Source organism: Lethenteron reissneri, chromosome 54, assembly GCF_015708825.2.
Source record: "Lethenteron reissneri isolate LAM-NWPU_2019-01 chromosome 54, ASM1570882v1, whole genome shotgun sequence".
Lineage (NCBI taxonomy): Eukaryota > Metazoa > Chordata > Hyperoartia > Petromyzontiformes > Petromyzontidae > Lethenteron > Lethenteron reissneri.
Window position 1 is genome coordinate 10,146,023 of NC_083832.1, and position 17,912 is coordinate 10,163,934.

At 45.2% G+C, this 17,912-nt stretch overlaps 1 protein-coding gene across 1 annotated transcript in view; it reads left to right on the forward strand.

Moving 5' to 3' along the window:
- The window catches only part of LOC133356606 (dual specificity protein phosphatase 6-like), a 30,702-nt gene extending 14,079 nt beyond the window's left edge, over positions 1-16,623 (forward strand). The window contains 3 exon segments of the mRNA XM_061574231.1: positions 2,503-2,636; positions 2,638-2,878; positions 10,456-16,623. Of these exon segments, the coding sequence (XP_061430215.1) occupies positions 2,503-2,636; positions 2,638-2,878; positions 10,456-10,874 (794 nt within the window). The 3' untranslated portion in view covers positions 10,875-16,623.
- The last annotated feature ends 1,289 nt before the right edge of the window (positions 16,624-17,912 follow it).

Sequence of the window (17,912 nt, forward strand, 5' to 3'; positions counted from 1 at the left end):
GACCATAAGGCTGTATTATTGTTCTCTTCATATGCAGTTGAAATTGTAATTGTAAATTCGTTTTACCAACATTAGGCTAATATTTGTAGTCGCGTACAGTCTCTTGTATCTGTGGAGTGGAGTGGTGGCGTTGTGGTTGGTACACTTCGTTATGAACCTGGCGATCTGAGTTTGAGTCCACGCTAGGGCTAACATCTGTGATATCTAAACCAGACCCGACATCGCCCCCTCCCTCATCCACATTCATCAACCTGAAACGACCAGCATGGTGAAATATGTTCTAAACAACGCCCACGTCCGACGTGGCATGAGACCATCATCCAATATTTGATTGATCATTTACAGTGTTGTATACACAGCACGTTTGAAGTGTTTATGAAGAATGTGCCATGCGGTGCGTATTTAAAGTAAGTACGTTTGTCTACAGTGTGTGTGTGTACGTGCAATTGTCATTTTGGTGTCAAAACACATCACGGCGATCCGGGCGAGGGAAAAAATGTAAAATGATCGGTTTCGTGCAAAGCCTGCAGCCGTGATCCCCACGAATCAGAGAAACACTTTCACTTTCATCTGCAGCTTATTCAAAATAGTGACGGAGAGTGGAAATCTGTTCGATTTAGGCGCAGTCCATTCTCACCCGTTCTCTCGTTGCTGGCTCCAAAGTAATAGATATCGTGGGCGGAGTAGGGGGGGAACAAAACGAAAGAACAGGGGGAGGACTGTTCTGTTTGGTCCTTAAGCACCTCATTTGCAGATCTGCCCCCTGCTTTTGAACCACATTAGGCCTGGGCGGGGGGGGGGCACAAAACAAGGGTGCAACTCACGACGTTCTAGCGGCAGCGACGTGACGCCAGGTTCATCCGGAGAGTCCCAAAAGTCGGACACGTGGGTTGCGGGATAAAAACAAAATTCGCATGGAGCTGTGCTTATACTGCGAGTAAACCCTTTGCGTCTTGTAGCTCCGATGCTGTGAAATTTGTGCGAGGAGCAGCTGTTTAAATGCCGTATTGGCCACATTATTGATTCATATTCGAATGCGTTATATGAGAATATGTATTTATACTGGAGGATCCGATGAGCTATTAAGGTTGTTTTTACAGATGTCCAGTAGGGGCGGGTCAGAACGTTACAACAACAAACGATACACAAACACTATCGGAGTACAAATTATAGGCAAAGTAAAAAATCACTTTAAAAACTAAAAAATGTTTAGCTTGTCAGCTAAAGCCCACTTGAGATTTTACCTAGCCACAAATTATGACGTAACAAAGTGGTTTGTCACGTAGAATTTTTTTGCCACGAAAGAATATTAATGATCCCAACGCACGTGCTGTTTGTTGAAGCACATCTGTAATTATTATTTTTTATTCCTGCAAAGTTCACGATGTGTTTTAGCGAAATGTAGACAAGAGTGTGAAAAAGTAAATGAATGTAATGTCATGGTCCTTTATCAGTCTACGGCTAAATGAAGGACTCCTGATATCTTTCTGTCATCGTCAGGGCTTGTTTGATCATACTTAATCACGCCGATCGGTGCGGGTTGGTGATGGGAGGTGTTCCAGGACCGGTTTGGATGTCACTCGCCACTTGATGTCAGCCGTGACCGGGAGCTGAACTCCAGTTGCCAGGTCCATGGTGCAGTGCACTTTAACCACTGCGTCGCCAGCAGCCAAATATAGTACAGATAGCACGGCACAAGTGAGAAATACAGTGTGGATGAGGCACACCGTACAAATGAGACGGTCCGAAAAATACTAAAAACTTAATTTCTTTTTGAGTGTAATCATGATTTCAAAACATAACCAATAGAATTTCACGGAAAAGCATGGTGAATCGCTGCACGCCTATTAAACATCGTTATTTTTTTGTTAAGGCAAGCGATTCGGCCTTCAAGCTACTTACTCTCTGATAGTGCACCCAATGTGACGTCACAAATCACTGTTGCGATTCAACCTGCTAAACTTGCGTGTGAAATGTTAACGGAAGATGAAAGTGGAGCATTCGACATTGTAAACCCCTTCAAGGGTTTTTTTCTCGCACAAATCACAAGAGTGCACCGTTGTACATTTCAGAGGGGGTTTGGTGATTCATTCTTTGGATACCTGCCAAATTGATTCAAATATATTTCTCGCAGTCTGCCTTTGGCAAATTAATTGCACAAATTGTCATAGCTGGAGAAGTTCTTTTGAAAAATTGTATCGGAAGATCAAGAAATTATCTGTGATCATGGTACATAATTTGTCTCGGACGATGACAAACAGCTTACGTAATGGGATATTTTTTTGCGTTTGAGTAAATATCTCATGTATATCTGCTAGCACCAACACATTTACACATCTCATGTGGCTGACTGGGATTCATTTTAACTGATTACTTGTTTACCGAATAAATCCCCATTTCCACAGGGTGTCTTACACACACACACACGCATGATCCATCAACCCCGGTTGACCAACCAACATTTGATTAACCCAGTCTCATCCGTCCCTTACCTTCTCCAAGGGAGCGTCATGGCTGGCGACTCCTCCGAAGGAAGCCCGGGGGATTCGGACCTTGGACACCAGCACCACCACCACCACCATCAGCATCATCATCATCAGCAGCATCAGAGTGGAGATGGGCCTGGGGGGTGCCCAGTCAGGGGGTTCACCCTCCTTCCCTGTGGAGATCCTGCCCTACCTCTACCTGGGCTGCGCACGCGACTCTACGAACCTGGCCGCTCTGGCCGAGCACGGCATCCGCTACATCCTCAACGTGACGCCCAACGTGCCCAACGCCTTCGAGTCGCGCAGGGACTTCGTCTACAAGCAGATCCCCGTGCCCGACCACTGGAGCCAGAACCTGTCGCAGTTCTTCCCCGAGGCGATCGCGTTCATTGGTGAGTCGCTTGCGACGATCTGACCGAATTATATCTGTATTAATATTGGAGGAATCCGATGAGCTATAAAGTTAGTTTTCACAGATGTCCAACAAGCAATACAACAAATTTATAGGAGTGGCAAAGTACGGCAAAGGTAAACGAATCTCGTAAAAATATACAAATAAAACGAAATAATGTTTCGTCTTAGCAGGTAAAGCCCACTAAGGTATTAACTTATTTTTCAGAAGCGGCATGGTCCCGAATTCTTCGAACAGAAGGTTATCAGGAAGGCCTATCACAAAGGGCACTATGTTTAACACGCAATTATAGGCTGCATAATGTTACTTTTATGGTTAATGAGAAAAAAAAAACTTTCCAAAAGAGACAGAAAAAAAATAGAAAACAGACAGTATTACTGAGACATAGAACGAGATAAATAAAGAATAAATTATTCAATCACATTGTCGCTTTGGGTCTCGATAATTTCTTAAATTGCTGGGGGTTGGGGGAGGTTTATCCTTGCACTGCTAATGCCCACACCGCTCCTTTGTATGCCATGATAGGCTTAATATATATTGGCTAACAGCGCTTACCCAGCCTATACAGCTCTGTTTGTGATCATACTGTTCTATGATTTCTTTATTCGCTGCCAGACAGCTCGGTCAACCATTTGTCCTGCACTGAATTGAGGAAAAAAATCAGGCCATTTTAGAGTGACATCCAGCCGAACGACTGCCTCGCTCTGCGTACGACTATCCAGTTTCGCAGATTAAAAACATTGACCGGTTTTATTGTAAAAGCTGGAATCGGGCTCCGCTGGAGTGTTTGTTTGCGTGCGCGACCAAACTGTCAACAAACGGAATTTTCGAGACTGCAAAATGAGATAACGGTCCTGAGGTCACGGGCAGCGATGATGTCACCACATCTGCACGCTGCATTCGGAGAAATTCATCATCCAAGATGACGGCACGCGCCCTTAGTCAGACCTCGCAAAAGTAGCGTTTTCTTATCCTCTCCATGGCCCATCACGTCGCCTCCCCACACCCCCCTTTTGTCCCACCCCCCTTTGTCCCACCTTAGCATTTTGTTGACGGAGACAGGGTGAATGCCTCTGCTGTCTTGAGTGAGAATGGGATATAATGAGCATTAATTGCAAATTAAATTAGAATGTCGAAGCAACTCCCTGTTCAAACAAGCGTTGGGACGGCGATCTCGTCCGTTGGCGACACCCGAGGCATTTGTGGGAATTTTGTGTGATGCCTGAAGCATTGGTGAAAATTTCACGGTCAATTTCCATGTAAAGACCAATGTTGACTTTATACTGGAATACTGTTAACTTCCAACCAGTGATTTAAACTTTAAACCTTCCGATTGCGAACGAATTGCCTTCAGTGTTGCCTGGCCAGATTAACTCAACTCTCTATTTGAGCTGAATTAAAATAATAATTAAACATTTTGATTGATTAGAATAACACTCAGTACTTTGTTAATATTTCGTTTAATGCAGGCAAATGTACGGTTTCAAAGCCACACGTAGTATTCCTATTCCATGTAATTTTAATTGGTAATTCAATAATTTGCTCCGTTCACTCAGTGGGGTCCATCATCAAAACAAACTGTGAAAACCAGTATGTTAATAGCATCCATTTTGACCGACCCAAAAAAAAGTGGGCATGGAAGCACACTAAGACAAAGATCCCCCCCCCATCAAGCCTTAACAGACTTGGGGCAAGTGCTGTTAGCGAGCACCTATGAAGACTGGCACAGCACACGAGAGGGTGGGTGGCCAACACCATGCCCGGCCGCCTTTGTCTCCCTAGTGGCGATGTTTACACATGACACCATGTAATCATTTGAGGCCGAGTCGACCTAGGGGAGGCTCAGGTCCGGTTCAGAAAATCATCACCGGTGTTCGCCGTGAGTGGGAATCAAACTTGGGTCGCTGGTATTGTAGCCCAGCGTGCTAACCGCTCCCCTACCGCTCCCCACATGGAAAAACACGCGTGTATACAATCTTGATGCGCACATAACGTGTGTGAGCTCTCACACCCACGCGGTGCAATTGCATTGGTGTGCTCTTGGAAAAAAAAAAAATCAGAAACTTAGGTTATTTTTTTTACCAACTTAATATAATAAAACACATTACAGCGATGAGCATCAGTGTTGGTAAGCCGTGGGGTTTATTTTCTCGTAGCATTTGGCAGTTGGCTTGCGGGTATTGTTGTAGTGTTCGAGAATACACACCGGGCGTTCTCAGATGGACGATGAATGGACATTTTCCAGGCACTGCAATATAGTCATCCTGTTTTTATTAGTGACCAAATGCTCGTCTTGCATTAGTGACCAAAACGCTAGTACTCCAGTTGGATAACTAGCATTGCCATTGCAGATGCCATGGGGGGTAGACGATCCACATTTATTTTTCAGGGCCAGGCCATACATGCTATATTTATTACAGCTGAATTGCTGAAGCATTGGCATTTTGCATGACTCTCAATCCATTGTGTTAAAATGTTGTTTCCCTTCATTTGTATATATTCTGTACTCATGTCGATGTGTAACCTGCAGTCGTTACACATACATAGTACGTATGTTAATACAGCACGTGTGTTATTTTACTCGTACAGCTTATTAATCGCATGTCCATAATAGAATGGTGGTTAGTACACACAATTTAATTATCTTGAATGGCCACAAAATGTGAAATCTTTAAAATGCCTTGAGCAGTGGCATGGCTTTCTAGCTTATAATTTTTGTCCAGGGCTTTAACAAGTCACTCCTATACAAATCGGTGAATTATCATGATTCGGGCCACATTTTGTGAAATGAATGAATCAATTCCTTTTTTCTCTCGTGTTGCATGTATAATCGATAATGCAGTGGTATGACTAATATCTATATTGGTGGAAATGTGTAGAATCTGTCATGCTATGAATTTGTAGTCCTATAATGGATGCATATAAACTATTTAGTATTCATCTGTAGAACCTATAAATGTATGGATTCATAGAACATATAGTGGTTTAATTTGTAGAAGCAGATATGAATCGGGCAGAGCAGTGGTATAGCGCACTGGCTGTATGAAACTGGCAACCTGAGTTACATTCCTGGCCAGAGCTAACGTTTCGTTGGCAAATTATATGTGAACCCCCCCCCCCCCCCCCCCACTGCACTGACCCACACTGCCCAGAGTTCAAAAAGCATTGTCAAACGACTCATTTGAGCAACGGGGAGGCTTTCGACCGGCAGTGGATTGATAAAGGGCTGAAAACTATGTTAATCAAGTCGGATCGATTCTTGAGCATATGTATCATGAGAATCGTCACATTGCTATTGTCTAGGGCAGGGGTCGGCAACCTACGGCTCCGGAGCCGCATGCGGCTCTTTACGGGCTGCTTCTTGACGATATGTACGTATGTACAGTATGTACTCAGATGCATTGCGGCTCTTGAAATACTGAATTTTGTACCGAATTGGAAAGAAATGGCTCTTCTTGTTATTTTGGTTGCCGACCCCTGGTCTAGGGTATAGTTTTCTCCTGGCCCTGTGCTCCACCTATGCATTGTTCCCTGTCACTTGCTAGCGCTTTGTAATTTGGCGCACGAATGCAAACCCCTTTTCATCCTTATCTCCCGCGAAGGTTAATTAACCGCATCTCAGAATAGTGCACAACAATTAGAATATGAAAGCTTAATTTAATCGGGGAAGGGAACAGCGGAGAGAGAGAGAGCAAGACCGCGGGTGGAGATGGGTGAGTGTCATGCGATGAGTCACCGCGAGCCCCCCCGTTGCAGGGAACAGCTTCAGCACTCTGCGTAGGTTTGCCGAGCCTTAAAATAGCATCGGGGAGACTCATCCATGTGAAAAAAATAAAGAAATCCTCAGCGTGGGTTTAAAATAGCTCCGATCGTTCTCCTCCATCCGAGAACAAATCGAAATCGGCAAATAGGTTTCTAAAAATACATTCTCTCCTCCTCACTCTTCTGGGTTTTTTTTTGGGTTTCCCAAATTGTGCTCCGTGCGCATCGATTTGCCGTGGTCGTTCCCGGGCGGGCAAATTGCGTTTCTTTTTTTAGCTCTGTAACCCGGTGAACTGGCGAAACAATTGGCTTGAATTTAATGGGCACGAGGATGCACAGGATAAAATTGCGACGAAAATTGAACTCACTCTCTTGAGAGAGAGAAAGGGGGCCGCTATAACGCCGCCGCTGTGTACGTGCATGCAGAGAAGAGAGCCACTTGACGAGACGCTCTCATTTAGCGGCGTTTGAAGCGAGCGCGTGCATGCGCTTTTGCGATGGAGGTGGCTTGGCTATGAGCTGAATTATTTTTCCACTTGAATTTTTCCTCTGGATATTTTTTTTAGCTTGGCACCGTAAACAAAAAAAAAACCACGTATTTTTAATCCAGGTAAAGCCGCCGCATTTTATTATTAGTTTTGATCGCTAGATTTACAAAATTGCTTTATAAATTAGCCGATTGCGTGCGTGGAAGCATGCGCCTTTTGCAGTGTGTTTGTATTCCATCGGGCGTGTTACATTCATGCGTGTAATTGGACAATCGCTTCTGATTAAAGCCTCCCATTGCGATAAACGCCACAGCCAGCAGGCTTATCAATAGACAGCGCGATGCCAATGTGGCTCAGTTAACGCTGAACAGAACCCGAGGTAGTTCATAAAATGGGTTCAAAATCCCAATTTTCATTCATTGCTAAAATAATGTCTCTTAACTTAGGCTTTATTGGGTACATACATGGCATTATTTTATGTTGGTAATCATGACTGTCATCTTCAATATCGTGACTAAAATCATCATTATCGCATTCTTCCAGACGGCGGTTGTTGGTCCCAAAACTTACAAGTAACAATTGCGTTCAGGAAGGAACAGTATTAACAGGATGTTTTGTGTTCATGCAAATTGGCAGTCTGTTTGATAATAATCGCCACGGCAGTGCATTAACGTTAAGTAACTGAAGCTGGGTTCGTGCCGTTTGTCAGTCCCTCACCACGAGACCCACGTTGGCTGTGTACGGCCTCGTACATCATATCCTGAACGTAGGTTGTTATTGAGCGATGGCTATTGAAAATGAACTTGGGCTCGTATGATTTTGTTTCTAATTTCAACATGGCAAAGAAGCACGAACAGCCGTACGTTTATGATATGATTATATGGACAAGTTACGGGGCTTGTAAATGGGTCTAACAATAAGTCTGGGTGGGGTTAACTAAAGCTCTTTTTCAAGCAATGTTTTACGGACCTGCATATATAACATGCAATGAACGCATGTATGTACGAGTGAGTAATGTGCAGTATGGGGAACGGTGGCGCAGTGGTTACGAACCTGGTGACCCGAGTTTGATTCCCGCTCACAGCCAACACCAGTGACGATTATCTGAACCGGTCATGGGCCTCCCCTAGGTCGACTCAGCCTCAAATGAGTACCTGGTGCGGTGTGTAAAAACATCGCCACTGGGGAGACAAAGGTGGTCAGGCGTGGTGTTGGCCACCCACCCCCTTTAGTGCTATTCCGGCTTTTATCGGTGCTTCTCACAAACAGCACTTGCCCCAACAGTCTGTTAAAGGCTATATGGGGGTCTTTGTCGTAATGGTCAGCTGAGTTAGATTACCAACCACTGCTAACATAAATGGCAATTGATATATAACTTGGTCTTTGTCCTCCCTGATGAGTACCTGGGGCAAATACAAGTGGAGAGTGATTTCTGAAATTTTTTTGGGCCTCAGCTTGGTCAAGTCGGCCTCAAACGAGCATCTGGTGTTGTGTTTGCACACTTTAGCGGGTACTCGGCTTTAAATGGGAATTTGGTGCGGTGTGTACACTTCAGCACGGGGGAGAAAGAGGAAGGCCTGGCATGGTGCTGGTCATTCTACCCCCTCTCTCTCGTGTGCCGTGCCTGCCTTTTATCGGTGCCCGCTAACAGCACCTGCCCCAATAGTCTGTTAAAGGCTAAATGTGTGCGTGTTGAACTTCTTTCGCACCGTACATAGCCAAGCGTGATAATCAAGAGGTGTGGGGGAAAGGCAATAGACTAAACACAAACAAATGCGAGTGTGTGTGTGTGTGTGCTAGCAAGTACATGCATTTATGTGCGTCCGCAAGCACGCAAATGCGGCCGTGCACACAGCTCCACGTCCTTGCGCGTGATGCGTTGTGCGTATGTGCTCGTGCACTGTACGTGGTCTCGCGCGTGTGCCTGCGCGTACGTGCTTGTAACTTGGCCTCATTCGGGTGCCGGCCTTCCCCTACTCTGGCTTTTCCGGCTTTTCAAAAGCATCGGGAAATCCTGGTAGTAAATCGAGCCCACAGCCTGACGCCAGGAATCTTTTACCAGAACGTGGCTTCCCCTCTTGCCGGTCACACCCCTCTCTCCCTCCCTCGAACTCTCTCCCTACCTCCGTCCCTCCCTCCCTGCCTGCTCCCTATTTTATCGTCTCTGCCATGTAGGCTCAGGATCTGGCTCCAATCTGTCACCTCATCCTGCCCGGGCTCTCTTCTCTCTCTCTAGCTCACTCAATATATTTATAATTTCAACCCCTCTGGCTGTGCACACACGTGCCGGATAAATATGCGCCTTGTTATTGGAGAGAGGTCCCAGAAAGGGTCTCCATTCATTTATATAACAAATGGCTTTCGGTATTTTTTTTTGAAAGCGTCGGCAGACAGACGCTTGATTTCCGGTCACAATAATTGATTTCGGCAGCATTCCGCAAGTGTTCGTCTCCGTCTGTCTGTAACACGTTTAAAAAAAATTATATTCTCAAATATTGAATAAGCTGTTTGTATTTTCTCTAAACAACTTACCACTGTTTACACGTCATAGAAAAACACGTGGGAGGTTGTAACATGGAAATATCGACATAGATTGGTCAACATCCTCATTTCTGTACTAGCACCTACTGGTATCTTAGCTACTGGCACTTGATCCACCACCCCACCCCGTGCCTCAAACAGATTGGCTACTTACTATTTGGCTGCTTGAGGTGTTGTTATCTGACCTCGGGCTTGCTTGATTGGTTTGAACGAACAAGCATTCACAGAGATGGGTTTCTCCATTTCGTGCCTACGTCATTCAGTGGAAGCCTCTTCAGCTTTGAATTCTTCATCTCATTGTCCCTGCGGCATCAGTGCTGAGCAAGTATACAAACTTATGGATGCATTTGCGGACTAATTTTCCAACATCTTTGAGTTGAAAATGCTATGAACCACGACTCACCTTGCTTGTTTCACATAAACTGATCTCAATGCTCACATGGTGGTCATTTTCTACATTGGTTGCCCGAGGTCCGCAAACTCTGTTCAACATCGTCGTCGACACGATTTTCTCAAATAAGTTACCACAATGTAAAAACAAATGCCCCTCTTTTGCCAGAATATCGATATCCAAACGCGGCTTTCGAAAATAAAACGCCCGGCACGGCTTCACGCTTTCTGTTCGACTGCGTTCGCCGCTAACGTATTCTAACTCTCGACCGTCTTTCTCCCAAACCCCCACCGTGTGCCCCCTTGCCCCCAATGTCTCCTTGCTGCTGTTTTGCCCGTCCCCGGCTATCTCCGTGGTTGTGCGCGGACGGCACAGACGAGGCCCGGCAAAAGAAGTGCGGCGTCTTGGTCCACTGCCTCGCCGGCATCAGCCGCTCCGTGACGGTGACGGTCGCCTACCTCATGCAGACGCTCAACCTCTCGCTGAACGACGCCTACGACCTCGTGCGCAACAAGAAGGCCAACATCTCGCCCAACTTCAACTTCATGGGGCAGCTGCTGGACTTCGAGCGCACGCTGGGGCTTAGCAGCAGCAGCGGCAGCAGCAGCGGCAACAGCAGCGGCAACAGCGTCGGCAGCAGGGGCAGCCCGCCGTGCGACAACCGCCCGGGCGCGACGAAGGGCGGCGGAGAGGGCGGGGCGGGAGACGGAGGCAGCGGCGGGGAAGCCGCGCTGTTCTTCACGACGCCCACGAACCACAACGTGTTCAAGCTCGACTCACTTGGCTCCGCCTGAAGAAAGCTCGACTGCTGGCTGCCCGCGGCGGTTTGTGTCTTTCTTTCTGCCTCCTCCTGCCGCGTCCTTTGCCGTGGTCTCGCGGCCGCCTACGGGGGTTGACGAGGCGGTTTCGAGAGCGTGGTGGTGGTGGGGGGGGGGGTGCGTGCGTCGCTTGGCCCAACGGCGATGAAGCCGCTTTGGTCATGTGAGGTTCGGTGTGGAAAATGGAAGAGGAAGTTGTGATGGCGAATGTAAAGAAAAATACAATTACGAAGGCAATGGGATGAAATGGTAAATGAATTAGAAAGTGCGTTTTGTTTAACGGCGATTGGTTAGCTCCTCATAGATGGCTTGGCGTGGCTTCCTGTCGTGTTGGAATCCTGGAGGTAGGAGATTGGTACTGTTGTTACCAGTCTTCAACAGGTCATGGGGTAACCATGAAGTCATTTGTGTAGGCTCTACCATTTCTGGTGGCCTCGTAAAAATGTTTTTACCTGTGACGAAAGAAGCAACATTTTGCTTAAAATGTCTCTGTAACGTGCTATCACGTTTTGCTACTTTTTCGTGACCGCTAACGACTTGTGAAATTCAAGACACGTGTAAATAAAAGAGACCAGATATACGTGTAAAAAATGTACTTTTAACACAAAACGTATATGTGAAACACATGAATTTAAGAGCTGCGTTTTGGTGGAAGAGTTAAGGTTCCATGAGAGGAACGTGGAGGACGTTTGAAGACTTTGGGTCCTTTCGTCTTCACATGGCACCACCCGATTAGCACGGTTGGCTACGTACGATGCGAAAGAAATTCAACATATGTACGTACGTGGCAACAACGAAGCATTTTTCAGTTCATCGTATTCCCGTTTGCGCTTCCTTCGTGTGCAAGATGCCACCCACCGACTCCCGCCTCTGTGGTCGCCTAGTTCACAATGCGCTGTGCGGCTGATCAAAATATATATTTAGTGAACGAGCATTTACAATTGCTGCAGAGAACGCTATGGGATGTTTTCTATTCGTTTTGAATGTTGTGGCCCAAATTTTGAAGATGATTAATTGAACACTATTGATCATTATAAATCGGTTCATGTTCATTTGACAATGTTCTGAATGTATTTTTTTATGTAAAAAAAATGTTTTGCAAGTGAAGCATTATTAATGGGGCGGGCAGGTGTTTTGCAACTGCTTGATTTAAAAATAGATATACATACAACGTAGTGCAAATGTAAGCCTTCGCTGTTATTTTGTATTTGCTTAAACACAAGTTGCCATATGCTTTGAAATTAAATTTGAAATCAAAGTTTTTTTTGCCAAGCTGGCTTATCGTAAATGTCGAAGCTTCAAAGGTAAAGTGTGTTGTGGTTTCGTGATTATTCATCACATTTTAAAGAAAAATTAACCAGCTTCCAGGTTTTAATTGCATTTTGTTGAGCATTGTCAAAACACTGTACATGACCATTGACGCCTTGATATTAATTGTACGCATGATTGTAGCTAGAACTTCAAAATATCCCTTCAGCCTATTGCATTTGTTCGTATTTATTTTTCTTTCAGGAAAAGTTCAAAGCAAACATTTATTTTTGATCATGGTTGATCATGCAGTCCGTCGGCTACAATTTTTTCCAAAAATTTGTAACGAATCATTTTTAACGCACTGCGTTGTGTTTATAATTGTTTTAAATAAGTGGCCCAATTAACTTCTCAAATATGCGGCGCAGTTTTACTCCCTGCTGTCTGCCGAAACGGTTTAAAGATCTTTAGTACCGTATCTGCAGATAAAAAAAAAATGTTGCTTTCCAAAACTTACGCGTAAAAAAAATATTTCGTGGGCCTTGTAAACCATGCTCACTTGAACGATTTAAACTAAAGATTTGTTAATCGTCTACAGTTTTTATTATTACCGTTAATTAACCCACAGATTATTGCAATGGGAAAAAAAAAACTAGTGAAATGTAGAAAAAAAAATACTTCCTATGAATTTTTCAGCCAAAAAGAATTTGCCAACTTTTTTTGTTGTTGCTCTTCTATGCCGCGATTATCTTGACGTCGTTAATGGCAGCGCGTAGCCGAGATGTATGAAAGAAATACATCGGCAACTTCGTGCTCTGCTAGCCATTGAAGTTCTAATCCGCGTGTCATAGACACTGACGTACGTGGCAACTTGTGAGGTTATCTCTTGCCGCGAACGCAGCCTCGGGAGTACGTGGGTTTCTTTTATTTTGGGCAGTGGTGGCTGCTGCTGTCTTGGCCCTTGTGACTGGCTGTCCAACTTGGCACATTCCAATTAAAAAGTGTTGATATACTGGCAAGACAATCGTACAGAAAAAAAAAACATTTTGTATTTTCTTTCCGTAATCTTCCGCAGGCGGAGGTGATAATGTATATTTTTTTCTTCTCGACTTTTTTTGAATGCGCGGTGTAGGGGATAATTGATGCTTTTTAAGGAAACTGAAAGGCCATGTTTGTATATATTTATACATTATATATAAAATGGTATTTCGGTGGAACACGAAGGTACTCGTAATTAATATGATTGTTTGCTCTTAAGAGAATAAAAGGAACCCGGCTTTGTAGTTTGCATGTGCCCCCTCCGCAGGTTCGGCCTGCCGCTCCGCGCTAAACGGACCGACGTACATTTTTATGAAATTGCCGCAAGTCAAATTAACGGCTTGGCTCCACTTATCCATACGGCGAGAAATAAACAACCCTGGGCGAGAGACGGGAAGCGGGACTTTCCGATTGGCTGCCCAGCCGGTGTAAATCGGTGCCGGCACGCGCCCATCTGCCCGTGACCTCTCCAACCCGTTTCGAGGCAGCGCTGTTATGCCCTTCATCTGGGTCCCAGCGAGGCAGGTGGGCTTGTGCCACCACACCCCATGCCCCCCCCCCCCCCCCCTGCAAACGGCTCCTCTTGTTCGTCGCACGCTGGACTCGATCGGCAATGTCCCTCCGAGGCCGAGGGGACACGTGGTGTGTGTGCCTGCTTCTTCGGTCGCCAACAGCACGGTGCCCAGATCGCGCGCTGCTCTCGTTTCGATTGTGACTCCCGCCACCGCAGGTTACTCTTTGTTGGATAAAAAAAAAACCCTCCAAGTGGCTTATTTGGTCGTGGTTTAGTTGCTCTTGAATTTCACTTTCCTTCCTGTCGTTTTTCCTCTTGGTCCAGCCCAGTGCATCCTGTTAATGTGATACCAGAGTCGAGGTTTGGCATTGGGTTGGTCACCTGCCTGAGTTCAGTTACTATTTTCAAGGATGTGAAAAGTGCTATTTGTTGACCTTGATACGTACAACTTTTTCCAAAGTGAAGCGATTTTCTATAAGTGTGTAATTATAAAGACAATTGGCTTTAAAACATGACTTGCCTTTATCACTCTCAACCAATCACTTCAATTGCAGATTTTAAGCGGTGACCTTTAGGCTCAACAATGGCGTAACAACCTCGCAATGTCGCAACTAAATATAAAGTTGATATTTGATGTTTAAAGCGGAGACGGCAGCACTTGGTGTAATGTGAGCTCTTAACGTGAAAGAGTGCAAGGTGGAAATTATCATTTTAAGAGCAGCTTGCGTGCCAGAGGATAAACGTTCTCTCGAGTGTGATAAAAATTAAAACAAAGTTGAAAATTATTGCATATTGGGGAATTTTTGTTCTTTCCAAATATAGCTTTTACGCACAACTGTTTTTGTTTTAAACGGAACATGCAGGTGTTGAGACGTTGACCCCGTTTAGTCCATTCACGATGAGCATTAAGAGGATTAAGTACTTGGCCGAGGTGTGTATTTTTTTTTTAATGGTTGGACTTTCAAAAGTGCGCGCTGCAAATTTATCGCAGCATATCACCACGGTGCATCGAGGGCGCATCGTGGTGACGTTTCAAACAAAACTGCTTTTTTTTCTCCCCAATCTTTCACCGATCTTAATCCTCGTCATTGTTGGCCCCTGCCAAGTGTTGCGAGAATTAACGGCGGTTGTTACGTGATTATTAGCATTGTGTCGATGCTTTGACGGCTGTGCGTGCTGAAAAATTGTGTTTATGGCGGTTAAAACCAACGTGTTTGTGAGTGTGCCATTGGAGACCATTTGGTTTGCTAATGGTTTTACAAATTAAAACATGGCACCATTTGACCAACACTCTTTAAGTTTTACAGTGTCACGGTTAACCTAATAAAAATGTGATTGGATTGTAATTGAAAAAAGTATACGAAGTGTAGCACTTACAATAAAAAGACGTATTTTAAAGCAAGTACTTGCATGCATGCTCATGATGTGATCGCAACACGAATTGTCGTGCGTGAACGATAACGTGACCGTAAAAGTCCATGCCCCCTTCCCCCCCCCCCAAAACCAAAACATTCGGTGATTGTTACATGGACGCGCAACTTCCAACGATAGCGATGGGAGCGAAAACAAAAAGTACGGACCACATGGGGCAGCTCGACGCTCGGCGAAGTTGTCTAAAAGACCGACGCGGTTTTTGTTTTGCGCGCAGCCGGAGGCGTCTCGTAGAGGCGGGTCCCAGTTCTGTCCCCCGTTGCACAGTTTTGCGCCCAACCTCCCTCCTGTTGACCACCACGCCTGCTGTGGCCAAATTGCGAAATCTTTCGGCGGGTCAAAGGTGGCCTCGATTCGTTGTCCGCCGCTGAAACTCGGACGCGGTCCGATAACGTCAGCGACTCGGAAACGTTACAGTGCATGCCGGTTGCTATATCTGATATGATGTAATGCTGGTGAGCGTTAAGTCTTTTTGGGGGGGGGGGGAAGGTGAGGAGGCATGGCCGTTAGAAATCTGTGGAAGCCCTCACTTTTTGGGGAATGGTACTTTTGCTATTGCTCCCCAGTGCATTGTTGTTGTCTTTGGCGAGTTTGATGGTTGTGGGTTGACGTTTTTTTGCTGTTACCCTACGTAATTCCACCTAAGACATGATGATTATTTTTTATTTAAGCTAAATAACCTGAGAACTTCCATATATTTCTAATCGTCCCGATCATTGTGTGTGGCATAAAGAGATGCGTAGTCAAATGTTAAACCTTGAATATTAACTTAAGAGAGACGCCAGCCATTCGTACTTTGAAACAATCGGAAATTGCAACACGGTGAGCGGAAAGTCACCTTGTCTAACGCCATCATTGTTTATATTTAAAATGTTCATTATCAAGTACCAACTTGTGCCACGCTCTGAAGTAAAGTGTGGATGCCAATGGATGTATAATTCCTTTTGATGGTAAAAGCTTCCGTTTAAACACTTTTTTTTTTCCCGGGGCCGCAACGTTTTTCAAAGCGAGACAATGTTGTTCATGCGATCTTGTGAAATGTAGCACTCGCACTTGAGACTATTTTTTGTTTTAAAAAACGAATTTCCAGTCACGCAGTAAACTGCCTGTGTGCAGGAAATTGGCAACACACTTTCTGGCGCTGTACAAAGTTAATATTGCTCGTCAACAGAATGTCCCTAACGCAAGTGTTTGAGTGCGTGCATTGCAGTAAATCCACGCTGCTGCAAATGGCTCTTATTGGTAAATAGTATTGGTGCTTTCAAACACAACTTCTTCGTACAACTGAGCAGCCTGCTTCAGGTCAACATATACGTATATATATATTTTTTGTAAATCTCTTCTGGAAAACTTGGAGGCAGCGTAATCTCTGGAATCCGTTGCGAAAAAGTGTTGGAGTCCTTTTTCTGTATCACGATGCAGTGCTTTTTGAGCGCCATGGAATTTGTTATGATATTTTGTCCTGAAAATGAGAATAAAAATGCCTTCGATGCCATTACAGTTCCTTTTGCTGCCCTTTCATGAAATCGTGATTGAGTCGTTTCATGCGTACACTGCCGCTGTTATAAGCACTGCTTGGGTGGTGCTGTGGTTAAGAACGCCTGTGTATCACATCCATAGAGGTTATGAGTTCAAATTTATTCCAGCATTAAATCCCGTTATTCCATCGAGATTGCAAAAATGCATGCCATCTTGCGGAAAATGAGCAGGGGTTGTCCAATGCACATTACAAGAACGATGCCCTTCATACTGCTAGGAACCTCCTGGTTATACCAGCCCACAGGGGATTATTCTGTCCGTCCGTCGTGCATCTGAAAATGGGAGGGGTGGGGCTGGGTGGAGAGGGGATGGTGTGGAGGGGCTGGTGGGGAAGGTGGGGGGTTGGTGGGGCTGGGTGGGGAGGGGCTGGTCACCCCATGGTGCCCTTAAACGTTTAACCTACTCACGCCGGCTTGTGCCTGATCTCAGTCAGCCATATTTGCGGAATACACCACGCCGCCGTTGACCCTGCCCATTGACCGAGCAACCAACGTTCCTACCTGCTCCCTCCGCAGGAATGTGTTTTACTCCGAAGAACATTCCTGCCCTTCCACTTTCACTTGTCGAGTTCCAGAATGCCACAGGCGACTTCCTTGACGCTGCGTTGAGCTCGTTTGCTCGTATCGCATCGCTACGCAGCACGCGCTGGAGGTGACCGTGCGACTCGGGAGGCCCCTTAGCTGGCACTGCTGAGACCCTGGGTTCAAATCCAGGCACCAACCTATGGGGCCTCAGGTGTAGTAGGTTTATCGTTTGAACTCCATCGCCATGGGTGCCACGGTTGCGAGATGTTAACTACCTCGCATGGTATACAGGAGTTTGTGGGTTCGATTCCAACCCTGTGGCCTGTATATTTGGAGTTTGCATGTTTTATTATGGTTGTGTGGATTTATCACCGGATCCTCTGGTTTTTCCCTCCACATTTGGAAACATGCATTTATAGTATTTGGCTGTTATAAATTGTCACAGACACCACTCCGTTGAGCCATGGTTTGTGCTTTGTGGCCAGATAATTTCTGAAAGAGAGCTGTATATCTCAGTGGTTCTTACCTGGTAAAATAAACATATTCTTGGTTCTTTCGGTAAAGTCACGTATAATGGAAATAATAAAATAATAAAAATATAAAACAATACAAATTCTCACGACGTTTCGACTGCAACACAAGCAATCATCATCAGGTGTGAAATCCACAGCAAGAAAATTTGTGTTGCAGTCGAAACGTGAGAATTTTAATTGTTTAATT